At 50.1% G+C, this 27,398-nt stretch overlaps 1 protein-coding gene across 1 annotated transcript in view; it reads right to left on the reverse strand.

Moving 5' to 3' along the window:
* DOCK1 (dedicator of cytokinesis 1) overlaps nt 1–27,398 on the reverse strand; it is a 414,563-nt gene that overhangs the window by 364,023 nt on the left and 23,142 nt on the right. Inside the window, exons 3-10 of the mRNA XM_081823034.1 lie at nt 24,835–24,907; nt 21,595–21,737; nt 15,672–15,797; nt 10,938–11,062; nt 9,704–9,802; nt 8,665–8,737; nt 3,554–3,657; nt 2,811–3,193 (exon numbers count right to left, since the gene is read on the reverse strand). Of these exons, the coding sequence (XP_081679160.1) occupies nt 2,811–3,193; nt 3,554–3,657; nt 8,665–8,737; nt 9,704–9,802; nt 10,938–11,062; nt 15,672–15,797; nt 21,595–21,737; nt 24,835–24,907 (1,126 nt within the window). The remainder of the gene's footprint in view (nt 1–2,810; nt 3,194–3,553; nt 3,658–8,664; nt 8,738–9,703; nt 9,803–10,937; nt 11,063–15,671; nt 15,798–21,594; nt 21,738–24,834; nt 24,908–27,398) is intronic.

A 27,398-nucleotide genomic window follows, 5' to 3' on the forward strand; every position in this document is an offset into this window, starting at 1 on the left:
ACAAGGGAACCCGTGGAAACAGAGAGGACAGGAGCTGAAACACCCTGTAAGAGGCTCAAACACCCGCCAGGCCACGCCGCCACCACATGACCTTGGGCAAGGAACCTCAACTCAGTTTACCTATCTGAAGGATGAGTACGATGTTGCCAAATTATAGGGCTGGTGCCAGAGTTAAAGGGTGTGACATGGAGAAAGTGCTCGGCAAGATACCCAGGCAAGAGCAGCCGTCCATCAAGAAGATGATCAAGAAGTGAAAATTTTGACCATTCATGGGGAAAGTTAAAATGTTTTCAGTTCTCAATGAAAATTAACATATTTTCTTCCTTTCTAAAGAAGGTGAAGTCATGACAAAGGCCACATCCTGCCTGGACCTGCTCTTGGCCCCAGGGTTAAGGGAGATTTCCATCTCACTAGAGTTGTCTTTTTGTCTTGTTTTCTTTTATTAATGGCAACTTGTTAATAATCTGGAATCCACGCAAAGTTAGTGGCACTTTAGGTATGAGGGAGGCTGAGGCTGACCTCTGTAAGGTAAATCTGAGAAAACGTGCAACTGGCAAATGAACAGTGGAAGAAGACCTCTGAGGAGGGGGTGTGTTTTAAGAAAACAGAGTTTGACCAGCGCCCCGGCTACCCGGGTCAAACCAGCGCTCCCAGACACAGTCCTCATTCCGGGGAGCCCATGGTCATTCTGTGTTTTGTGACTTCTAATTACCCAGGAAGCTAACTGAGGAGAGGAATCACATCCTATACTTACCATTTTATCCCCCATAGCATCCAGTAATGCTGAGAACAGAGATGTTTAATACAAACCTCAGTGAATAATTCAGCCACTGCTTTTCCCTAAGTAATGGAACTTCGCAGGAACAAATCACAGACGCAGAAAAATGACTCCCGGAATGAGGATCTGGGACTCAGTGCTCAGATGCCAAGTGGGGCAGCTCCATCTCGCAATACCATCTGCCACACCGCCATCCCAAGAAGAGGAATCATTGGCTGGTGTGCAATGAAAGCCAAAAGATGTCCCCTTGATTCTCGGTGAGCAGCATCACCCTGGAATTTCCTTGTTGCCGGGCAACAGCTGCTGCAAAGAGTAGGGCGCTCATTCCCTCAGTTCCAGGGAGGGAATCACCCTGTGACTGATGACAGCCAAGGAGCTGGGAGGTGCGAGGGGTCGACACCACACTCCTGGGAAATTGCTGCTACTTAATACCTTGGGAGATTTCTGGTTCACAGTCCCCTTCTACAACAATCCGTGGCTTAAGAAAGATTCTGTGGGTGGGCCTCCCAACCTAACTGCTCTTCCGAACATTGTTTTGATGGGGAAAATATATTCAAGTTCCAAATAACAACTTCCAAACATACTTCCGGAGCATGACCCATGCAGAAGACGGGTGGCTTCCTACGTAGAGGAAGCGGCGATACACAGCACCTCTCATTTGTCCAGCACATAATGAAAGGCTAAGTGCCACACGTATGGGGTAGCGACTTACCGGTGAGGCTGCCGTTGCCCTGAGTTCACTGAGGCCCTGGACGGTGTGGCCGTCAGACTAGGGAACTAGCAGGACCATATCCAGAGAGTAACATTTGACCTGTGGGGCACCCTTTCCATAACGCAGTCCCAAACCGGCACCTGATTTGCTGACCACATGCTCCCTGGGCACGAAAGTTGCACGCTCCCGATGCATTCTGCAGCCCTCCGTCACGCTTGCACAGAACCCGATGCCCAGGTAAGGGTTTGCATTTGCTTATGGAGATGACTGCACACCACCAGCTAGGAGAATTCAAAATGCTTCGGGCAAACCGTGATGATGAAGATGACATTAGAAGAGACACGTCCAAATGGCCTTCCCGCATTTGAGGGACACGCTCCCCCACACAGCTGACTCAAGAGAAGTGGTGAGGAAGCACACTTCATCCAGGCCGGCAGAACAGAGGGGAGACGGCAGGCACGGAGAGTGGGAACACCCAGCCCGCTCTCCGCTCCAATGCCATGGCTTCCTGATGATGGGGTCCCTTTGTCCCGCATTTACCCTGTTGGGAGTCCAAACAATGACTCTCCCTCGGGCAAATTCGAGACTACTGCCAAGATTTATGACAATCCCCAGAGACACAATTCAAGATACCAACAAACATTAATAATCAAAATCCATATTGGGTGGTGAAGAGGAAAAATTGGATTTTCAAGTTGAGTTTCAAGAGAAGATCAAGTCTCTCTGCATGGCTGTGCCATGGCCACATTTGGGGGATGCAATCTGTAAACGTAGGAAGTGCGCACAGGGGCCTCTGCTGCTCCAGACAGCACACGGTGAGTAAGATGGGCCCGGGGCCGCACGGCCACGTGGCTGGTCTGTAAGCAGTGGTAATGAGGCAGCCCAGCGTGCCCAGCACAGGACGCCAGGCACCCCCTGACACCACGCTTCTGTGTGATTCCACAGGCCGGGGAACTAGAAATGTCATCCAAACCAACGTTTAAAATAAAGATAACTGGTAATTATCTCCGTGAGTAGCTGCGAGATGGGAAGGCACACACACAGAGTGGATATCTCAGATCCTCCAGGGTGTGTAACCCCCAGACCCTCACGAAGCCCTCTGAGGCAGACATCACATCTGCATGTGTGCAGAGATGAGGAAGGTCAGGTTCGGTTTCACAGGCCCTCACTCAAGGTCACTTCCAGGGTGAGCACAGGGCAAGGGCTCCATACCCAGTCTTTGGTCTGACTCCAAATCCCGTGTTTTCCCTTAAGCCATGCTACCTTCCTTTGGCCAAAAACCTTTGAAAGCAAACCCAATGGTTTATCTCTCTTTAAGGTTAATGCTTAGACCAAAATTGTAGTGAATTTTCAAGTGAAGTGGATGGATGCCACGCCCCCTTCTGGTCCAAGGACATCCATGCCGGCCAGCACCAGCACACAGAGGACGCACGGAGTGGAGAGCGGGCTGGGAGCACGAAAAGGACGGGCCAGAGGGAGGAAAACTGCGGGGTGAACACAGGGCCATCACCAAACTCACCGTTCTGGGTAAGTTTGGTGGAGCACACGAGAGTTGAGATCTGGAAGGAGTCTTTGCTGATGGTGCAGCTCCCAAGACTCTGCATGCTCCTGCCGGTGGCCGAGTGGGCCTTTTCTTCTAACTCTGCTTTCGTGGAGGGCAGGCTCAAGTACGTGGCAGCATCCTCCAGCTTCTTCGCCTCCGCCTGTGGGTTAAATTACGAGCGCGTCGGAAGCGAGTCACAATCAACGACATCTAATTCTTTTCTATCCCTCGCTATTCTTAATCCTTTTAACCACCATGATATTTGCTCTTTATCATTTGTGAAACTGTTTAACAATTTCCCTTATTCGTGTAGATTCATTCACGTTAACATTTATTACACATCATCTTCTCTCATTAGGAACAGCAAAAGGGCTGGTCATCTGAAACGTGCATTCGGATAACTAAGTGTACCTAGAGAGCAGCCGTGTCACAAAGACGGGAAACGTCAGCTCGGGCGAGGAGTCAAAGAGAGGAGTAAAGCGGTCCCTGCCAGCAAGAGGACACTAAGCAAGCAGTATACCTTATAGACGATGAGATCGTGCTCCCCGTCCCTCAGCGTGGTCCCATCATATCTCATCAGCTTTACAAAGGCTAGTGCAAATATTTTCTCAGACTTGTCCTTGGCTGCAAGAGAAGTCAATCATCCTCAACTGCCGTCATGGCAATATCACGTAAAAAACTACAAGCACTACCTTTACGAAAACATAACAAAACTGCATTGAATTAAATAGAAAGAAATGGAAAAAATGGGAGTGTTCACTAGGAGGAAGACTCCTCTTAACGGGACCAGTGGTGTTCAAATTAACCTGTAAATTCCAAGTAATTCCAATCAGAATCTCAGAAAGAGTTTCCTCATGGAACATGAAAACAGATTCCCAAGGTCCAGAGCAGAAGAAGGATGCTGGAGAGCATGGGGGGTGGGAGGGGGTCTGCAAACCTAGAAACCAGCAGTGACTGGGCAGTGACCACAAAGACCACAGTGCGGCTTAACATCGGGGACACAGAGTGTGTGCACACACAGGATCTGGAAACACAAGGCGAAGGGCAGCGCATTAGGGACAGGCCATTCCCTGAGAAAACTGGCTAACAATATGGAAAAGCAGAATAGATTCCTACCTCATGGCAACCACTAGTATAAATTCAGGTGGAGTGAACACACGAATGTGAAATTTTGTTCCCTGGCAAGAAAGCGCCTCCCCCAGATGTGGGGGGTACTCAGTACCTCCGTTCATTCAAGTTTCGGCTGACAGATCACCTGCTCCGAGGTGACCAGACCATCTAACACAGCAAATTATAACCTGGTCACACTCTCTCCCCTCCCCTGATGCGTTTTTCTTCATAACTGCTGTGGACTGAATTGTGTTCCCCCACCTAGTCTGGTGCTGGAAACCTAACCCTCCCCATGTGACTACAGTGAAGACGCAGCCTATAGGAAGGGGCTTGAAGGTAGTGAGGTCCTAAGGGGGGAGTGCTGATCCCACAGAACTAGTGCCTTTCGGAAAAGGAGAGACAGCAAAGCTCTCCTCCGCTGTGAGTTCACAACCTGGACGAGCATCCCCACCAGACACCGGGGTGCCGGCGCCCTGCTCTCAGACTCCAGCCTCCAGAACCGTGAGAAGATACATTTCTGTTGTTCAAGCCCCCCCCCCCCCAGTCTATTGTGTTACAGCTGCCCGAGCAAACCGAGAGGACAGTGCTGATCCCCGCCAGGTCACCAGGCGAGCGAGCGAGCCTGCGTGCAACGTGAACCGCACACTTGTCACTGCTCTTTCCCCAGTGCCTGCAACAGTGCCTGCCATCTATTAGGTACTCGGTAAACGTTTGTTCTAGCTGGGGAGACGCCAACTAACCGGTTCTCTCGCTTGGTGACAGGGACGTGTGAGGTAGGGAATGGTGGGAACAGGGACGGGTGGCTGGATGTTTGGACAAGGTCTCTGAGAAGATGGGAGAACATGGGAGCCCGTGCGTGAACCTTCCCAGAATAGACATGGCCAAAGGCAGAGTCCCTGAGTGGGCCCAGGCTTGACCCCTTGGGGACAGAGAGCCAGAGGGCTGGTGAGCAGTGGGTGGTGAGCGGGCCAGAGGCCAGCACAGGAGGGAGATAAGGAGTCTCCACCGAAGAAGTGGATTCTGCACGGATTCCGCAAGATGCAACTGAGTACAGCATGGTAACACTGAGTTTCAGAGCTATAATCTTTAAAATTATATATCCCACATTCTCTTTTTAGAGATGAAAAGAGAGGAGCGCATGGGTGGCTCAGTTGGTTCAGCCTCTGCCTTCGGCTCAGGTCATGATCCCTGGGTCCTGGGATCGAGTCCCACGTTGGGCTCCCTGCACAGCGGGAAGTCTGCTTCTCCCTCTTACTCTCCCTCCGTGCTATCCCTCCTCTCCCTCTCTCTCTCTCAAATAATAAAATCTTAAAAAAGAGAGATAGAGGTGAAAAGCTAGAGGTCAAGGAAGGAAGGAGCACATCCACCCACCTTGAGTCAGGGGCTCAAAAATATTTACCCCGAGTCACCACCACTGCACAAGATAATGCGTCTCGTTAATCTTTGCAGTCCTGGTGTCCATCAGTACCTAGCACACAGTAGGTACTCAATAAATGCCAGCTAATTGGAAAGATGAAGGAATGCTCGACCAACCACAATAAAGGGAGGGATGAAGGCAAAAAAATATGTATCCTAGGAATCAAAATAATAGTAACAACTTTGTAAAAGGGCATAGAAAATACAAACTACCATAATGTTCAGGTGAGAAAGAACAAATCCTTCTAAGTTTGAGCGGTGTGATGTGAAAAAAATACAGAGCTGGCTCCACGAAAGCAGCCGTGGCTCAAAAGGACACATGAGCATCCCCAGCCGTCAGCACACGGCTTCCCCTGATCCTACTATTAAGTAGCACAAAATAACATCGCGTACCTTTTATCAACGTCCTATACCTTTACCTCGAGGCCACGGGCTGCAGTTATTATGGCTCATTAGCAGCCACTGGGAGTAGACAACAATTTTACAGGACGCCGAGGGCACATGAGGCAGGGCGGCCCCACCCAGCCAGGCCCCCTACGAGCCTGGGAAACTGGCCCCTGGCCGGCTGGACCCGGAGCCACAAGGCCACTCAAGTTCAGGGTGAAACAGGAGCGGATGCATCTGGAATGGCTAACGAGTTGCTGGAGTGTCTATCACATCAGCACCAAACTTTTGGAAGTTTGCCCCCGGGATGGATCCCAGCCTGCGAAATCCCATCACTTGTTCCCTATGCTCACCTCCCTTTATAGGAAAAGCAGCTCATTGCAGGGGGCCAGGGGGGACGGGCAATGTGGCCTCACTTCCTCCTGTTTCTGACCCTGCGTGTCCGTGTTCAGGGAGGCTGAGGAGGCCCCAGTGGATGCAGTCACTCCCACAGCAGACGGCTCAGGACTGCGTCAGCCCCACACTCCTGTGCTCCACACGGCAGCAAAACCGCACAAGCCATGGCCAGGGAGCCTCATTAATTACGCAAATGTGTGGTGGTGTGTCGGGTGACAGCATCTTGTCTGTAATGAGTACTTAAAACTGACTAGAAAAACAAGGATTTTGAAAATTAAAATGCTACAGAAGATATCCCTCTGCCCTAATGTAATTTATTAACCAGAGAGAACAAGCTCGCTGTAAAGAGCAAGCGTGCCTTTGAGACAAGTCTTCTGTGGATTCCAGAACTCTGTCCTTGCCCTCCAGGGCTCCCACCTTCTTCCCTGCGGCCCACTCCCACCCCGGGCCATTCCACTCGTGCAGGCTGCCTGGCCCACCACTCCCTGTATGCTTTGGCCGAGGAAAGACATGCCCGAGTGTGCCCCATCCATGCACCCTGTTCCGTTCACCCCACACCTCTGCCTACTATTCCACGATCCTCCCAGGTTGACTCCACACCTCAACTCAAACTGAAGTTTGGAAAGAGAACATTCTCTGTGAGGTGTAGACAGCAGGCACTAAATTAAGACCAGAGAATGGAAGTGGCCTCACCACGCCCCCAAGGTGTGGGGGTGGGACACTCAAGCACACAGACTAGGTTTGAACCCGAGCACCCCCCCCCACTGACTAGCTGGGTGACCTTAGGGGACTGAGGTGGGGTCTGGGAGCCTCAGGTTCCTCCACCATAATGTGCGGAGCAATGACCACAGCGACAGTACATGGGGTCATTGTGGGTGAGGGCGGATCCAAATGGCACAGTAAGAGCACATGAATGTTAGCTAACATTTATGAGCCGCTGTTCTTACCCAAAGTTCTGGCCATCGAGGAGTGCCATGCACAATCAGCAGACCCCGGCCCACCGCCTGGTGGTCTGGCTCTGGCCATCAGGCAAGTCTGCAGTGGTTGGGGACTGCTTCCCACACTGCCCGGCCCTCATGACCCCGCTTCTCCCACTCTCCCTGAACCCCGACCCCTCGTTAGCTAGGGCCCTGCTCTGCTGAGACAACAGGATGGGACGGGTGGTGGAATGATGCTGCAGATCCACCTGCCCCTCCACACACACCCGCTTACCACGAAGGACCCCATGCTATCTCGATCCCTTGGTTCTTTCGCCCCTATGGCCTCACCCCCCCGCCAAGCTGTGCTGATATGCGTGCTCTCCATACACCAGCACTGTGGACCACAAGAACACGCCTCCCCAGTGCTTCTCGACAACAGTGGGGTCCTGGCTCCTCGCTGGCCCCACAGTGGGGTCTACCTTCCCCAGCTTCAAGCCTTTGCACATGTACTCGCTCTCCTGCACCCCCTACCTCTGCAGGTCCCACATCTTGGAAAGGGCCCAGGTCAGGCAGGCCCCCTTCCAGAAATAGCACGAAGGATGGCTTCTGAGGAGCCCCTCCCCAATGCCAGGCATCGTGCCATGGGCTCGGCAGCCTCCATCTCGCCTGGTCAAGACCCCCAGGCATTTATCCTCCAGATGAAGTATCTGTGAGGACACAGAGAGCCAGAGCAGAGGACCTCCACCCAAGTGGCCCCCACGGGGTTGTCTGTGACAAACACAGCCTTCCAGACCACCCTTTCCCTCAAAGCGACAGCACACACAATATAGCCATTATTTTTCCAAATCTTAGCTCTCTGCCCTGTAGGTACAGACCATGAAGGGCAGGGAGACATATAGCTGCCTGCCGTGATGTCTTAGTGTTTAGCATAGGGCTACGTCCTTAGCAGACGTTAATGAACATGACAAGACGAACTCCAGTCATCAATAAAGAACTCCTCTGGAAGGACAGGGACCCAAACCCCAGTTCCTCCCTCCCAGCTTCTCAACATCAGTCAGCACTACACCAACATCTCCTCTCAGCCTAAAGCCAGACACCGGGGGCCGCCCACAAACACAAAACGAGGGTTTCCATTCCAATGCAAATGGCAGTAAGAGCCAATCTCTGAAATCTACTTGTATCTTAGTGACTTCTCGGATGGATAGAACAGCGTTACAAGTCACACGGAAGACAGGAAACAGGTCAACATGGAAATGAGCTAAAGGATTAAGACCACATCGTATTAGGATCACCTAGTCCTACAACAATCCAGAACAATCCAGAACAAGTGACAAGTGCAGCCTACGGAGCTTTCCCCTAGTTTACCCTTACAAGCAACACGGGCTAAAATCAAGGGATTACTCACAGTCCTGTGACGACCTGTGGCGGAAGGTAAACCGAAGGTGACTGCGGTTGACGTCCTCAATGGGAATGGCCACCTGCGCAATTGAAAGAGGAAGTTTCAGCACCAATATTGTATCTTCTCACATGAATGGTTTTGTTCAACTGGAGATACTGTGCAACTGTACACATTTCCTCCCTGCAGGGATGAAAATACCGTACGCCTAATCCCCTACAGGGCTTTCCCAAAGGCAAAATGCTTTTGGAAAATTTAAACAAGACAATATTGCAAGGGATGCCAAACCGATTCTGCAAGACAGCAGAAGTCTTCGTAAACGTTCACGTCCTCACTGTTAAAAGTCTGTTTTCCACAAGTTGCCAGTTTCCTAGTAGCCCTTATTGGAGGTGTCCACAGTCCCTCCATAGCTACAGGGACCTGCCCTCGGGCAGCGGGAAGAAAGCTTTCCTGTTGTGACGAGCAGTCAAAGAAGAAAGACCCCATGCATGCTGCCTTTAAGCGAAGACTGTCCCAAATCCTCCTATGTGCCATCTGTCTTCTAAGGCCAACCCCAGGCTGGGTTTCCCAATATTCAAGCCCTAGGCACAGGGGCTGGGGTGTGCCATGGTGGGCTGCCGTACTGACATCAGCGAGTCACGTCAGGAGAGCAGAGTGCCACACCACGGACGGGGACCCGTCGTCTCCCAGCGACGTCCTCCATATATTGTCACCTCTATTTTTTCCCATTTGGTGTAAAGACGGCATGCCACACATATAACAGACCCAGGAAGAGAAAGATAATAGCTATCTTTAGAGGACTCTGTCATTTGTCTCCATGAAAGTCCTATTTTTATGTCGAAAAGGAGATGAGAGTAAATGTATTCCAAGAAATGCCGGATTGGCTCCTTAGCAACCTTGAACGACTTTGTTGGGAGAGCGCCTCTGCCTGCTCAGGGTGCCCGCTGACGAGCAGCCCCGGGTTGGGTGGGAGCTGGGGACTTCCTTGGGATACAAATGAGCATTTCATAATCAACTCCGTGGGATAAAATGACCATGTAAATGATACCTTAACAGTCTCAAACCAACGTGGCTGCTTTACTTGGTAGTAAATCACAGACTTGTACTCCGAAATCGCTTCATCACCAGCGCCCGGGAAAATCACATGCTTTAAAAGAAGGCATAAAGAGTTCACATCAGACCTCACAGAGCTTGACACTGCATCCATCTCCCCACCTCCCGCCCCCAGTAGATGAGCTAAGCAGAGCACTACAGGAATGCCAATAAACCCCATCACAGATGGAATATGATCCCAGCAATGGAAGGACAGATCCATCTGGAGCCAGCGCAGCCAGCATACAATCTTGCTCGCAGACAGTTAAGCATCTTGATGGTTATCAGTATAGGGATGCTACTGTCTTCCAACCTTCGTACCCTCACCCCTAACAGCCTTAACATTAAGGTCTGCAGGAAGTCGCCTGATTCACTCAGTAGGTCCAGAATGAAGAGCTACAGGACACGAAGGAGGTAGCAACACTCCTTCCCGATCCACTGTAAACACTGACCACTTGGCCCCCGAGGAAGCAATGCCAATAAAGCCCAAGTGGCAAGGGTAACACCTCCCGGCAGTTACACTGGACACGGGCCACCCACACAGAAAGGATGCCGCCCCCACCTCCTGGCACAGCTGAGCCTCAGGTGCATACACAGGGCATTGCTCTCAAACACATGGGCTAGGACAGCCCAGCCCGCCACCCAGGGTCCACGCTGGTAGCTGGCGGGGGCGCCTGCCCTGGCGTGGCCTCTGCTCATCAGAGGCCACCGTCCCCGAGCACTGCCCAGCACGCCGAGTCCTGCAGGCCGCCGTGGTAACCACCACCACCCAGGAGAGCATGAGGTCAGAAGCCCAGATTCAAACCCCAGGTTCCACCCCCCACTAGCTCGATGACCCTTACAAGACTTCCCTGGGCCTCAGTTTCCCCAGCTCTCAGATGGTGGTAATAATGGTGTCTGAACTTCTAGTGGCACCATTAGACCTCTGAGCCCTGGGCCTATGCTGGCAAGGGCCAGGAAAACAGAGGGGGGAGGGACCGCAGAGGTCTCCCGGGGCAGTGGCAGCTAGGACGCCGTGCACACCAGCCCTTTACGGCGAGCTGGAGAAAGGGATGAAGAACAAACTCTCATCCCCAGAAATGGGATCACGCGGCCCCAGCTACGTCTTTTCCTACTCTGCAGCAAAGCCAAGAAAATACTTGGAATATAAAGTTTCCACGCCACACATTAAGCTCTGCAACAATAAATACCTCCAGCCGTTTTCCGTCTTCGTCGTAAACAGACACTGTAACCTCCACATTCTTTGCTGTGGTTTTGCTTCCTTTATCAAAATCTCCTTGAACTAATGTTACGTAGATATCATTTCGAACATCACCTGGGGGAAAAATTTTACCTTTAAAACCAATCCGTTATTCATAATGTTAACCGGGAATTCTGCAACACTGTCGAAATTGCTACCAATCCTAGCAGAGGATTATAAATACTGTATAGATGATTACAAAATATTTTCTACAAAACAGTCTCAGCATTTAAAGGCATGACAAAAGCAGTTTTCAGCAGCATCATCATTAAGATCACAAGAAGGAGGAAAAAACGTCAAGGCCCTTAATTATCTGCATGGTCCTTCGCCTCGGTGGGCAGCTCATTCCCACGGTGACTCGAATGCTGCCGATGGGTTTGCAGGGACCATCCCCTGTCCAGTGTCTACGGCCCATCGTGACTGCCACCACTATCTCACGGTGGACCGCTGGCTGTGTTCTCGGCGTCTGGGTAGCCAGAGTATCACACCATCAAAGGCACGCCTCGGATGACAACTGGCAACACTGGCTTCCTCTACATTTTTCTAAGGAGTGGAACAAAAAGCTGATCGAGAATGAGAACCACCACAAGCCAAGGTTCTGAGTTGATGTCTGGGATCAGGGACTAGGAGTGGGTCAAGAGAGAAGCTTTCTGCATGGACATGGATCTTTTTTCCTCCTGGTGGGCAGCTGTCAGGATCAGAAGGGACCTGTTCTGTTCCGTTCAGAGCAGAACAAAACAGTCCTGTGCATTTCAAAGTGAGGTGGGCCATAAACTGTGTGACAACAAAAACAAAAACAAAACCCATACACAACAAATAAACTCAAGACACTTCTTCCTACTGAGAGCCTATGAGGCCCCTGGTAATGGTCCAACTGGGGAAACGTAGCAAGCTTCATTAGCAGCGTGATTTAGAGCAAGCGCCACCACCCAGTGACTATTCCTCTGCTGTCTGTCTGGTCACCTCCACGCTGACCCACCTGCTCTCCCACAGGGGACGTGAGCAACGGGTCCGTCAAGAGCAGCAAATGGCCCACTAAGGGCCAAGAACAAGTGCCCTTGCTTTTTTGTTTTCTCCCGTTCTTTCTTTCTTTCTGCTCTATTCTGGCTTTTAATGTATCCGACTATTAAATTAAGCTTTCATTTAAAAGTCACTATTATAATAATCCCAGTGGGCTGCTCCCACAGCCACGCTCAGTCCTGGCAGGGGAAGCGTGACTGCAGTCAGTGCTACTGACCGTGCGAGAAGCGAAGAGTGATGGAGCCCAGGGCCAGGCACAGGAGGCAAAGCTGCCAGGCCAACACCTGCCACCAATCCCTGTGTGACCGCAGACAAGTCACCTAACCTCCCACGCCACCTACCGCGGAACAGCCTCACAGATAAGGCAGGTGGTGTACGATCTGTAGGCTGTACAAGCCCTGCCTGCACATTCTACCGAAGCACAAAAGCCATAACCAAAAAGGGCCACAAGAGCTTCATAAAGGCCTCATCAGCCAGACTGCATCACACGCTGGGGGCAGGGGAGTGGTGAACCCCATGGTCTCACTCTCCTACTGGCCTAGTCATCCATACTCAGAGCCATCCCAGAAGTGAGACCCTATTTACAGCAGATGAACCCCACAGATGCACACTCACGAGAGTGCCCTCGGTGGAGGCCCGCAGGGCTCCAGGGTTCTCATTCTGGGGAGGAAGAAACTGGAAGCAGGCGTGGGTGAACTCAAAGAGAAGACTCCCTCTGCCTCATGCAAGCCTCCAGCCACCTTCCCAGCTCAGAGGAAAACTCTGTTTCCCACCAACCTGCAGGATGTCCAGGGGCTCGCAGAAAGGCAGAAAAGCCGGCGACATGGGTGACACAGCAGGCTCTCCGGCCGTGCAAAGGAGATGTACATCTCTGTAAAAAGCATCCCCGTACGATGGGACAATGCACAGGTCCTGCCAAGCTAAAGGCCAAGGATCTGAGTGAAAACACCCCAGGCTGTCTCTCTCTCTCTCTCTCTCTCTCTCTCTCTCTCGTAAGGGTACCATGAGGCACCCATGGATGCTTCCCCGGCCCTAACGGAGAACATTATGACTCACTCTAGCTAGAAGCCCACACTCCAGGAACCCCGACTCCCAACTCAGCACACAGAACCAGCCGGAACAACGGTCAACTGTATGGCTTCCCCGGAAATGTTAGGAGATTATTTTAGAGCTCAAGACTTACTTTTTTTTTTTTTTTTTAATTTTTTTTTGAAGAGTTTATTTATTTATTTATTTGACAGAGAGATATAGCAAGAGAGGGAACACAAGCAGGGGGAGTGGGAGAGGGAGAAGCAGGCTCCCCGCAGAGCAGGGAGCCCGATGGCAGGGCTCGATCCCAGGACTCTGGGATCGTGACCTGGGCCAAAGGCAGACGCTTAATGACTGAGCCACCCAGGCACCCTAGTCTTACCTTTTAAGTTGGTCAATTATAAAGGGAAATACGACCAGTATGAGCTAGAAGTTTTCTGGGTCTCCCTTTAGAACATGAGGCCATCCTAGACCACCCAAGACGAATGCCCAATGTCATCCTAATCTATAAATTTCATCTCGAGTCCACATGCAAGCAATACATCCACCAAGAGCTCCAAATTAATTTACTGCACACAGACTTGATTCCTGCCCTAGAAAGTATCCCTCGGTTTCACAGCATGCTGGACATCACGCTTTCTTCCCATACAGGTGAGCCACTAAGATCCAGCCTAACCAATTTGAGATGTCCTTCACATTAATTCACTAGTCAGAGGATACAATGACCCACAAAAGCCCTGAAAGATAGAGGTAGCAGAAAGAACATGTCCCCACCTGCCCTAAAAGAAACAAAGCAGTAACTCCGACAGCATGCGCAATGAGCAGATACCTCTCCCTGCGAGCCTACAGCAGGGCCCTATAAAGGGACCCCACGGGGAGCCTCTGAATGTGGGGTGGTTTGGCCCCATTTCTACTGCTCATTAGCTGTGTAACTTTAGGCTGCGGCTTAATTTCGATCGCAATTAGTTCAACACCAATGTGTAGGCTTCCGAGGTCCTTAGACAGATCAAGCCAAATTATTAATGTGAGCATTATGTGCAAACCAAAAAGTATCCCACAGATGTAAAGGATAAATATTCACGGGCTTGCCCAAGATCTCGTGAGGATCAAATCAGATTATTAACATGTTATTTGGAAAGTGAGAAGTATTATGTAAATATGAGATTAATCTTAACATGGAATTCCATTATTGGTTTAAGAAGCTTATAATCCATTACCGGGCCTGAGCGATACTACGTAATATGAACTGAGCAGGCACCAGGTGTGAACATTCACTTGCTGCCCCTCCTTCCTTGTTTTGATCAGATGCCTACTCAAACACGCGTCGGGCGTCCACATCTCCCTCACACAACCCTTGCCATCGGGAGGAGCTGACGTCTAGGTGCTAATGTGCACCCTCCACCCCCAAGCCATCACTGTCCGGGGACCGCAGGGCAGGGGCCTGAGCAGGCCAGTCTGGATGATGCTCAGGCTCCTTGCTGGGCAACCCTGGGTCAAAAGCACACTATCTTCCTCAGGACGCTGGGCTGGGAAGAAAATGGGAGCCATCAGGGCCCTTACCCAGAGGACTAAGTCAATATGCACAGGAGGCAAGCCAACAGTGGTTACTATGGAGAAACGGAGCCAGTGCCCGGGCTGACTCTGTTGCTCAGATGCGTGAGCCGATGAATATCCTCAGGGTTCGGCCGTCTGCGCTGGCCTGGTGTCTTCTGTGACATTACCCCCTACAGCATCCCAACTCCAACCTGCCCTACGGGTAGGAATTATCATTACTCTCCTTCTTCAGAGTAGCAGAGCACAGCTAAGCGAGGCTGGGGAGGAGCCGTGGTGCAACTCCAAACAGAGGCCGGACTCCAGGTCCTGAGCTCTCACTTCCGGGGCAGAAGGCTGGCGTTACCTAATTGTGCCCCCTTAACTTTGAACACATTCTGGATGATTCCAAAGCTGTTAGAGGACCTTCATTGTGAACCTACGTTAACATCATAAAAGAGCTGCCTTCATCCTACAGTGAACCAACCACCATGATTGATCCATTGATCAGAACCTAAAGTGAAGCCCACAGGGCCCTGGAAAGGGCCCCAAGCTCCACCGCCCTTCATTACATTTTATGTGTTACCCAACTCCGCACACGCAGTCCGGCAGCCGTGGTCAGTGGAATGTCTAACTCCCATTCTTCCTTTTCACCAGATGAGGTGGGGCAGAGACAAACTGCAAGGCTTCTGGATTAAGGGGAACAATGGATTATGGGACAATAAAGGGTGTTGCTTACAGTAACGATGACGTTCACTCCAGCTGGTGGCGGAAACCCACCTCAAGTTCTCAGGGCTGCGTTTCTGGAAACGCTGATTCCCTTGCTTGTCCTTATCACAGTACTGCCAGAAATCACTCCCACCCGCAGGTTATTACAACCCAGAGAAGCCACCTCCCTGCAGCCCAAACCTAGGTGGTCAGCGCTCACTCTGGCCACAGCTCCTGACTGCAGGAGTGATCCACAGCCACCCTGGGGTGGCCACATCACCTCCCACGAGCTCGTCCGAGTCACTGTCCCCACACTGCACTCTGGCCTCTCTACAAGCTCCCCGGACACTGGCCACATCCACACCACACTCAGAGCGCAGAAGGAATCGGTCCTTACCAGGCATGATTATCTCCGGAAATCCCGTTTTCCGAGCCACCGCTGTGGTCCTGTCCACTAAGTGAGGAAATTCTTTTCTAATCTGATGGATATCTCCAGGAAGTAATTTCAAGGTTACCCACAAACCTAGAAAGACAATGGACACATGAGTCATGTTTTATCTTATACATTTTTGAAGGATTATTTCAGGAAACCCATCTCAACGAACGCGCAACTGTTAATTCACAAGTTAACATCTTAGGAGAAAACGTGGGTGTATGAGAAAGAGAAAGAAGGGCCACGGAAAGGTGGCTGGCACAGGGTAAGCACCTGCATCTGACTAGGGGGGTACACACCCTACCCTGGAGGGGCCTCTCGCCCTGGCCAATGCACGGCACCTGCCCAGAACCAAGGACCCCTCTCATAAGCACTGAAGATCAATCAGGAAGAAGCCTTTTTCTAGGAGTGACTGAGATAGCTCTCCCTTTCCATTCTCCCCAGAAGGAGGACAGCACAGGAGGGCTCAGGAGGTAAATTCACAGCTTCTCTAACCCAGGAAGTCTCCTGTGCTTTCCAGAAGGTGCACAGCACAGCGCTGGGCTACAAGCCACCAGCAAGCCAGTCCTGCAGAGCCAAGGTTGCCTGGGCCCTCTGTTTCACGACGTCACAGCGAAGGGGGAACAAATGCTCTGCCCACCACTTGGCGCTTCCCTGCAAGGAGGGGAGGTGAAGACTCTGAAACCCTCTGAGCAAGAAGGAAGGGCTGATGTGGACAGAACACGGTGAACCTGCTCGCAGCTGCGAGCTAAGGGTATGTGCCATCCTCTTCCTCCACAAAGCAGACGGACAACTGCATTTTGTGTAAAATACTCCTGTGCAGCAAGCAAACAGGAAGTAAAAATAAGAGGGAATACAGCAAAATCAAAGGTGGAGACAAATCAGTTGCATGGCTCTCTCTACCATTTTCAAAGACAGGGCCTTGCTCCCAGTTGGGAAGGGAGGTTATCACTGTCAGCTGACACATCCGGGTCTCCGTCCCTGGGACCTTGGGGGCCTGGCCTGCTTGCTCCCTGGTCACTCAGCCCAGCAGGACCCCAAGTGCCCGTCAGAATATAAAGGCATTTGCTCTCACTAACACTACTAGTGTGTGCATGTTTAGTCTGTCCAGCCATTCCTGCCCTAGGATGCATGTTTCCAGGGAGCAGAGACCATTCATCGCTGCTTAGCTCAGCACACTGCCTTCAGTAGAAGGCCAACGGGAAAACTGTAGACGCTGTCCACCAATATGCATTCCAAGCAGAACTGGGAGACACCTGATGGTCCCACACAGGGAGGATCACCTGAGACTGCTCTTGTCCAGAGCTGCTCTGGTTGATGAAACCCCGAACCTCACACCCTTCTCCTCAAGCTTCCTTCCTGTCTGCTATCAGCTGGCCTGAAAACATCGGTCCTCTGCAAAGACCTACATTACTTGTGGTTGAGAAAGCCCCCAGTCACTGATGACATTTTTTCTCTGCCAGGTGGTGAACCCCTCTCCCCCTGCCATCTAGACAGTCCCTCTGATCTACTCAAAAGTGTCCAATAAGTACCTACTGTGTGCCCGACACACACTGGGCACTGTGGACACAGAGCAAACAGTCAGTATAGCCCCACCAGGGACTTAGCTTCTGTCCCACGAGGCAAACACTAAATCCATGGTCTCAGTGAAATATGCAACTCTTAAGAGCTTTCTAAGGAAAAGTCCAGGGCACTGTATATCCCCAGGACTGCGATCCTGGGGGTCACAGAGGCTCTCCCAAGAAGGGACATCCAAAGAGATCGGAAGATGAGTCGACACTAAGCAAGGGGCGTGCAGTCCTGTGCCCACCCGGGTGCTGGATGACCAGAGCCACAGCGGAGAGGCATGACAGGAGGCTGGGAGGGCGGCAGGGTCCCAAGGCGGGAACTGCTCCATCTGAAGGAGTGGGGAGGCTGGAAAGACGAGCAAGTACCAGGGTCCCACTTGATAGTACTCTGGGGGCTGTGTGGGACTGAGCAGGTGCGGGGAGGGGAGTTCAGAGCCAAGTGAGGATCCCAGGCAACAGCACGGAGGTGCGGGTGGAAGGACCCGTGTGGAGGTCAAACCAGAAGCTGCGGGGGCGGGGGGGGAGGCTCACAGAGACGGGGACGGTTGTGGGCACGACCAAAAGCAGGTGCCGGGATACCACTCCCTGAGCCAGAAAACCCTGCACCCTGGCCACGTCCTGAACGGTGAGAGCACAAGCAAGGAGAGAAAGAAGAGGACCCTGAACTATGCACTGAATTCCCAACATTAAAGCTCACACAGGACGCCAGAGGCCAGAGATCACGGGAAGCCCAGAGGGGTGGCACAGTGTGGTCAGTGGTACAAAACGCAGCCCAGGGAACAGGGCACCAGGGCAGTGTCTGCGGCACAGAGCAGACAGGGTGACACCGCAGACCTCGGCGGGTGCACCCGGTAAAGCCGGGGGTGGGAGCGGGGGCAACGCTGATGGGAGAAGGACAAAGAAGGAACAGAATATGAAGGTCAGAGGGAGGAGGCATAAGCTACTCTGAGAAACTGGGAGTAGAGAAAGTCAGTAACAAAAACAGATGTGTCATCTAAGGTAGACTGTTTCAAGCATGGTATTTTCCTTTTCTTTCCTTTTCTATTTTTTCCTTTCTGTTTCCTCTCAAGATTTAAAACTCCAAATCGTAAGGGGGAGAGTTTGAAGGAGAGGAGAGAAGCATAACCAATAAGAAGAGGTCCCTAAAGAGATGTCAGGAGGTGACACCAAAACAGGGGCCCATGTATCATTGCTCAGAATGTGCACTGCAGGGGTGCCTGGATGGCTCAGTCAGTTGAGCGTCTGCCTCCGGCTCAGGGTCCTGGGATCAAGCCCTGCATGAGGCTCCCTGTTCAGTGGGAAGCCTGCTTCTCCCTCTCCTCCCTACTCGTGCTCTCTCTCTCATGCTATCTCTGTGTGTCTCTCTCTGAAATAAATAAAATAAAAAACTTAAAAAAAAAAAAAAAAAAACATGCCCTGCAACAAGGCCCTGGCAAAGAAAGGCAAGTGGGAGCTAAACCCAGCCCACACTGCTCACCAAGCCGTGTGCCCAGACACTGTCTGCGTCTCACTCGCCCACAGGACGGGCACCCTCTTTCCAATTCACACAAAAGCACAAGTTGGTGTTGCTCTGGACCTGTGGGAGAGGTCCCTTGATGGGCCAGGCACCTAACCCACGGCTGCGTCCTCCAGGAGAGCAGACCACATGAAAGGGACACCCACAGAAATGCAAGGGGAGATTATCACGGCAGGTGACATGGACGCACGAGATCCCTACTGGGGACACCAGGGTGCCGCGGACAGGCTCTCAAATCTCACTCAGGTCCCAAAACCTGCCAAAGGAATGAAGGTCCCCAGAACGAATGTGACTCGGAAGACATTTTTCAAGGACCTGCAGGATGTTGGGAGGTGATCATTTACAGAGGTCAGAGGCAGAGAAATGTTTAATAACACCATTCGAAACTCCTGCCGCCTTTCAAACACCTTTTCTTTCTCACAAACACCAGCTTGCTCAACGATCTTAGTTCATAAACGAGTAACTTAATGACACAATTCAATTTGTTATAACACGATTTAAACACAGAGATTAAGCTCTCCTGATTACATTGGGTTTAAAACACTTTCCTCAAAGGAGAAAATGAGGCCAATTTTCAAAGAAAAAGTGCATTTTAGGTTGACTTTTGTTTAACCAGAGGAGCTAAAAACAAAAGAGATTAGCATACATTCTATGTCAAACAATAGGAACAGATGTCCGGGGGTGTCTGAGGCCTCGCTGTCCACATTAAACATCCAGAACCTCTGGGTCCAGGGTTCGGGATAATTTGGGCTAAACATAAAAAATGTCAATTGTGACAAATAAACATGTGGATGTCAACCTAAAATGGGCCAAAGCCCAGAGAGGAGCTCAGAACAGATGAGCGTGGGAAGCTTCCTGGTTCTCTGTGAAGACTGCCGGCCTCCCTGTCCCTCCCACCACCCACCCCATCCCTCCCGCCACCCCGCACCCTTCACCACGGCCTAACAGGCACACAGACATCAGGGCAGCCCGGATCACCACCGATGAAAACATGGAGCTCCACGGGGCAAACCCACGCGCCTCGAGGCTCTCTCTCGGGTCTCCCTGGAATGCACAGAAGCAGGCTTGCCAGTGAGCCCCAGAGAAACGATCACTTTAGCTTCAAGGACAAAAAAACCAGCCAGCGACATTGCCCAGGGGCACTTCAGTTCAGGAAGGCACCTGTAGTCCCCTTGAAAAAAAAATGTTCTTGTCTCTTAGTTCTCACTGTGACCTGGAAACACCTGTCCTCCTGGACTTCCAGGAATTGGGCCCCCGGTATCAGCTCTGGTGACAGATTTGCACCCCGACACCAGTGAGCCTGGCAGAGGCAGGCTGTGGGTCCTCCTGCGGCCTGACACTGATCTCCACTTCCCCTGTGTGACTCTGTGATACAAGTTTCTCAAAATCTGACGGCTCTGCAAGAGAAACTCAATCCAACAGGAGCCTGGGGTCTGGGGACTGGCACTCCCAGTCTGAGGGTGGCTCCAATCAAAACAGCTTCAAATTGGATCTCCCTGTGGTTTTCAATTAAGGTGCAAATCAGAGAGCTGGTAATTGATGAGAAGGTGGGTCCTGGGTCAGCTTAAACTGCTCTGTCTACAGAGGCCACGGTTCATTAACGCTTTAGCTGGGGTTTTTGTTTTGTTGTTTGCCAGGGACGGGGCTGGCTGGTTCACACCAAAGAAAGCCAAAGGTTTCTCACTCCTCCAGAACATTCTTCTAACTCAATTCATACTCTCCTTTATAACAATGGGAAACGAGTCAAGAGAATCGTTTCTTAAAAGGCTAGGGACATAAGGTAACTAGACAATGAAAGAGGCCTATCCACTTAAGCTCTACTGAGTTTGTGACAAGTCTGCATCTAACCAAGGACTGAAGAGTGGGTTCTCCCACCGGTGCTAAGAGCAGCCTTAGGTGGGAGAAGTTCTGAAGGTGACTTCCCCTCGAGCCGGAGGCGAGGCCTCCGTAAACAGCTGTTTTCTGGCAAAGGTCCTGGCCAGCCCGAGTGCCAACTGTCCCCAGTCCGGGGTGACTGATTCATTGCCTCTGCCAACAGAAGGTCAGCTGCTGGGAAACCTGTCAGCGTGGGATTAAAAACGATGAGTGCAAGACATGGAGTCAGGAGGAAAAATCCCTTCCATTACAAAACTGAAGAGAGATCCGTCTCCAAAACGAAGCCACAGCCTCGGGCGAGGGGGGGGCGGGTAGGACGAAGGGGAGCCCCAGGAAGCCACGTGCCAAGACTGAATGTGCAACACGGGCATGGAAGGGAGAGTCAAGGGCGCACGTGGAGCTGGGCTGTGTCGGGTGTCTCCACGTTTCTCTGAGCAGCAAAGATGAAGTAACAGACGGTGGACAGTAACTGTATTCTCTTATAAAATCCTTCAAGTGCTTTCAAAGATGGCTAGGAGGAGAGGGGAGGGCTGGAGAAGACTCAGGAAGGCAAACAAACAACTTGCTTCCAAGTCTCATAAACTCTGGGCTCTTTGCAAACATTTCATTGTGTCCCACTCAGCCTTCCTCCGCTCACCCAGGGGGTTGGCTCTCAGCAATGCTTACGAGGGAGACCAGCAAGAAAACCTCCACACACAGTACACGTAGATCATGACCCAACACTGCCCGCATCACCATCCCCATCAGCATCATCACCACCACCACCATCCTCATTCTCATCATCACTGTCATCATCATCACTATCCTCATCACCAACATCATCATCACCACCATCATCATCATCAAACTAAAATGCAAACCATACAGCACTGTCCCAAGTTCATGTAATAGGTGAACATCTGTAGCAATAAAACAATAGAATACATACCCTGGCCCTTGTGGTTGACTTCTTTGGCAGCAATGACTTTGTTTATAACAGTCTGAAGGAAGTCATTCTCCCCCGCCACCCTGGGTGAAAAACGGGATGACATGTTCAGCGGCTTGTGTCGAATGGCGTCGTCCAACGCGAGCCTGGAGGGCACGGGACGACCAAGACCACAGGAGACAAAGGGGCACAGAGACCCAGAGGTCACGGTAACAAGGGAACACAAGAGATCATCGTCACCGAATGCGAGAGAGTCGTCATGAGTCAACGCACGACAAAGGACAGGATAGGTGACAAGAGAGACAGGGAAGAGCATTGATCAGGAAAATGCTGAATCACACAAGAGAAGTAAAGCAAACGAGGTCGACCCTATCCCCAGGAAATAAACATGCACCAAGCCTCCACTCCATCTCTACCGGATAATAAAAAAGGGCACTTATCCGAAAATAATTGTGGTTGGACAGCATTTAATCGCAAGGAATGTTTACCTCCGTTTCTTCAATTTCAATAATTCCTGACCATGGCATAGGTCAAGGGGCAGGTGGTGCGAAGGGAAAAGTAAAATCAAGACCAAAAAAAGATCCCTACAACCTAATTGCCTGGGGAACTTGGGTGGTGACCACTCTACTCCATCAGACTGTGTACCCAATGTGGCCTCAGATAATTAAGTGTGAGAAGAATGGCACAGTCTTTGGAGAAGATAACTACCATGTCTGAAAGGTGGAACTATGACCCAATTATGAATGTAAACCGTCAACATTTGGGGGTCCCGTGGACCATGAGTTTTTCATAGAAGCTACACTAAGACCAAGAGATAAGTACAAACAGGCAACATGTGCAAAGAGAAATACCATGTAGCACAGCAAAGCACAGTATGCAATGAGCAAGAAAATGTACGTCAAGTACATAATGTTTAAAATCATTTCCAGAACCAAGGACAAGTGTTATTCATCATGTGAGCCCACATTACTCAAGAGAGCTGAGGACTCTTTTAATTTACTTCACCCAAGTTAAAAAAGACAGAAAGAAAAAGATGTACTCTGTATTTCCTTCCCTAAAACTTATCCTGTGATATAATAAATCAGTTTTAATGGAGCAAAAACGGTTTCATTAGCATGGCATTTCCCAAAGAACTGGTTTCATTGCTTATTTTGCTATTAAAATCATGCTGCTCTTTTGTTTCAAACCCTGGAAATATTAATCTGTATATTAGTCTTCTTTTAATGGAGCAAGGAATCACAAATTACAGTAAGAGCTGAACATGTAATATTTTTTAAAATGGGTGTTTTGCTATAAGACAGAAAAAGATGGTGGCAATATGCTATGTCAGGCAGCTCCTAACATGTCCCAGTGAAACTTAGACTAGTGAATCTAAAACTAATAACCCCCCTAACTTTTCAAACAATAATCCATAGGTTTTTTTTTTCCCTTGACTTTTCCCAGAAGATACTAGCAGGCAACAGGTAATTTCAACTCAGTGGTACATTAGGGTATCAAGAAACTCTGAGGTCTAATATATAAAACAGCATTCAAAACAGCACTGGGCTGCACTATTTCTCATGGGCAAAAGAAGCAACTTAATATTGTCATTTTATAAGGGTGTATTTTATTTATTACCTCAATATCTGCCCATGTTCAAAGACATGTTTCCTTTGTTTACTGAGGAAACTTCCAGATTCTGCAGAACTGAACTCCCTTTTTAACTATCTTCACGGGGTGTGATTCCAAGACAGCACCATCCGACAGGACGTTCGTTCTGTGATGACGGGAATGTTCTAGATCCGCACTGACAAATATGGTAGCCATCAGCTACCTGTGGGACTGAACACTTTAAATGGGACTAGTGTACCTGAGGAACTATTTAATTTTATTTAACTGTCAATAATTTACATAGCCACATGTAGCTCGTGGTTATCATATTAGAAGGCAGAAGAGCAACTCTAACAGAAGGAAGCTAGAAAAGACCTGTGCCTCCAGTTGTCTGTGGTGAGATACCCACTTCACGCTGGTTAATGCAGGGTTTTCTGTTATTCTCATGTTGGGAAGACTACAAAAATGTCCACTGAGCCATGTTTTAGGATGCTATCTGACTAGATCACCTGCCTGCAAAGAAAACCACTCTAATCCCATCCTGAACAAGTGGTTCTCAAGCCTGGGGCTGAGTATGGGGATCCCTCATGCAAGAATGGGTGGTACAAAGGGAAGCCAAGCTCATAGCTCTTGCCCACCTTACCCCCAGAGAGACTCCTTCAGCTACCCGCTGAGTATCACCAGTCTCCAAGCCTCCTCAGCCAACACCTGAACCCAAGGTACAATTTCTAAAATTTGTTTCAAGCCTGGAACCACTTAAGTAAAAACAGAAATGAGAAGAGGCAGAAGGCAGAGCACTCTAACAGGTCATTCTAACATGCCTTATGGTCTCCTCTTCTAAGATTTCACACCCCCAGGAGGAAACTGTCACTTCTGATTAACCTAAACCACTCTAATCCCTCTTTCTTTCTCTCCACGGCTGTCTGAGATGGAGAAGTGCCCGGTGAAGTGGCCACAGACCATCATGTAGGTACTCTCTTGCTTTAATCTCCAAGGAAATAACCGATTCTTTCAACCTTTTCCACGGGATCTACCTTCCAATCAGAGAATCAATTTAACAAATCTCCTCCAAATGTTTTCCAAGCTTCCCACACCTCTCCACACACTTAGCTTCAGAAGCTAGATAAGCCCTAAGAATGGTTAGCACAAACCCAGTCCACTCTAGGCAACCAGAGACAGAAAATCAGCAGCATGATTATTTGCTTCAAGCATTATTTCTCGCCTTACAAAAGAATTCATCATTATTTTGTTTGGTTTTCTACTTTAAAAGGAGCAACCTCCTCCCGTGATGAATTTGAAAGCACTGTATTTTGAGTATGTGAATAGCTACTAGAATGCATCAATGATGCAAGGAAACACACATGCTCAAAGTAGAAGGGCATTTCTGCATGTCCTGTGTGATAAGGTGACTCCCCTGAATCACACGGAAAATCTTCTACATGCAAGACCATAAAGCAACTTTAACCCAAGATTCTTGGGGCTACAAAAATGCCATGCACTACGGCAGTGACTACCCAGATTCTTCATTATTATAAAAGAATCAATCTCTACTTGTGCTGAATTTATAAACTTATTTTCGAAGAGAATTATTACAAACACACGTTTTCCATATTCTGTCTGGTTAAGTGCTCTCTCTGATGGCTCCATACTTACGGCTGAAAGGGGATGAAATGCTGCTTGTCTTCATCATCTACTTTCCCATTTATTATATCTGTTACGTCCATCACTGGAGACAAGAAAAGAACATTGTTTTGTTTAAATGCTATAACCAGAGAAAACAAACAAACAGAGGAACATCACATTGTCTTCTGACAAACAATGGCATAAACCACACAGTGGCATTTTTTTTTTAATCTGAGTTTAAAGCATTTCCACGTTCAAAAGAAAAATGGAGTTATCTGAAAACACTGGCCCAAATGGGGGTGGGGTTCAAATGGCAGAGTTCCACTTAGTAAATTCCTTTGCCTCAGGGCGCCTGGGTGGCTCATCCAGTTAAGCATCTGCCTTTGGCTCAGGTCATGATCCCGGGGTCCTGGGATCGAGTCTTACATCAGGCTCCCTCCCCCTCTGCCTCTCCCCCACTTGTACTCTCTCAAATAAATAAAAATTTTTTTTAATTTAAAATAATTTTTAAAATAAATTAAATAAATAAGTAAACAGATAAATTCATTCATTCATTCATTCATTCGCCTAGGAAGCAACATACACTCTGGAGCTGCACTGCCCAACAGCACATCCTGTGATGACGAGATGTTCTAGAACCACAAGCACCAGAAACGTGGTGGTGGAACCGCATTTTTGATTTCATTCATTTACATAATAGCCACCTGTGGCCAAGGCCGACCACACTGGTTGGCCCTGCTCTGGAGCATCGGAAAGTTCTCGCATTCCCCCAAGTGACATCACAATGGGAAAGTCGCTGCCAGCGTCTGCGGCTGCTCTTTCAAGGGGCACTGGACAGCGAATCCTCACAATCACCTCCCGCACAACTGAGGAAATTCAGGCTCAAGGACACTATCGAATGACCTTGCCCAAAGTCTGATAGCCAGAAAATCTCCAATGCTCAAGCTCTGACCACACAGCCAGAGACCCCCGAGAAGAACAGCCTTGGACACTCAGCTCTCTCTCTGCTCAATCGACACCCTTGACCGAAGAGAGGTGAGCAACATGCCTGCCTCTCTCTTCATGGTGTCTTCCTTGGTGACCACAGTCATATACTGAAAATGTAGACAATTTCCATTTCTACCACCTGCCCCCCCTCAGAAAGGGGGACGACTTTGTAGGAACAGAAGAGACGCAATGCCACCTCCTGGCTGGTTCGGTGGAGTCCACGGAGCCTCTTGAACCTCCTGTGTCCCGAGGGAGAACATGCTCCCACACACTCTGCTAAACCAGTGCTCCTCACAGAGCAAAGAGCTTTATGAGTATGCTTAGAGACGCAGGTCAAAGAAGCACAAATGAATTGGAACATCAGGTTGTGGGTGTTCTGAAATGTATGGCCTGGGCTGCAGTCTCCACCTCTTGAAGATGCTCCCAGCTTTAAGCCTTCTTAGAGGCCACTGATCGGCACTAGATAAACCTATCATTAAGACGCTCCCATGTCCAAGAACACACTTCTACCACCAGTTTGGAAAGACGTGGCTCTGGGCCATGGCAAGAGGAGGCTGAGCCTCGGCAGCACCTGCTGCCCGCAATCCACAATGGACCGCCTGCCTGTGTGTCTGCACACCTCTCCCCTCGGTCGTGGGGCTGATCCTGCCAGGTCAGGGCGTCTCCCCGGTCGTACAACCCCGGTATCTGGCCTTGGGAACACACCGGGAGCCCAGCCACGTCTCGCAGGAAGGCAGCGAGGGAGCAAGGATTGCAACTCGCATCCAAGCACCAGTCAGAAGGCAGCCTTCGTCCTCTACGTCCTGGAAGTGACAGCCCTCCCAGGGCCCCCTCTCAAGCCTGGGAGGTGAAGGCCGCGACAATGTGACCAGCGTTCACAGAGCGTCTCCCTCATGGCTGCTCGTCAGCACGCTGACCTGTGCCAAGGAAGTTCTTGCTGTGGTTGGGACCCTGGCACAAGCCCGGCTACATGGAATCATGAATGACGTATGTTTTAATCACGCTTTTTGTTTTTTTCATAATTTTTATATCCCCGTTGTTACACTATATTAGAAGAGAAATGTGACATAATATTTTCCACAGAAGGCTGAGAACCGTAGGCTTAAAGGTCCACGAACACACTGTTCATCTGCGCTCTGTCGACACAAACAGGTAGAAGTTATTCTGGATAAAACCTCCAAATTAAGTTCCTATTCCACAATGGGCAGAAGCTGATTACCAAAAAGGTGATCAACCTTCTGAGGCCGAGAAGTGTCCTTTCCGAACCAGAAAGAGAACAGCAGATGGGAGGCCGTCCTGAGTAGAGTAGAGGCTCGCACTACTTCAGGATGGCCCCACTGGGCACGCCCAACGCCACGTGAAACACAAGGAGGAAAGGCAGTCTGACGGCAGCGTCCCGCCAGGTGCCGCATGGCCCACAGTGGCTCACAGGTGATGTTGGTGAAAGCAGCAATTCTAATTTAATTGGTAGGCTGTGGGACCTGGGCAAGAATGTATTTTTTAATAGTTCCCTAAACCCTTCTCGTGTACAGTTAGGGTCAGAAATCACTGTATTAAAATATTTACCTTCTGCACCAAAAACATATAGCTTCCTTCTCCTTCCCCCA

The sequence above is a fragment of the Leptonychotes weddellii genome, chromosome 6 (assembly GCF_054177405.1).
Source record: "Leptonychotes weddellii isolate Sample4059 chromosome 6, ASM5417740v2, whole genome shotgun sequence".
Lineage (NCBI taxonomy): Eukaryota > Metazoa > Chordata > Mammalia > Carnivora > Phocidae > Leptonychotes > Leptonychotes weddellii.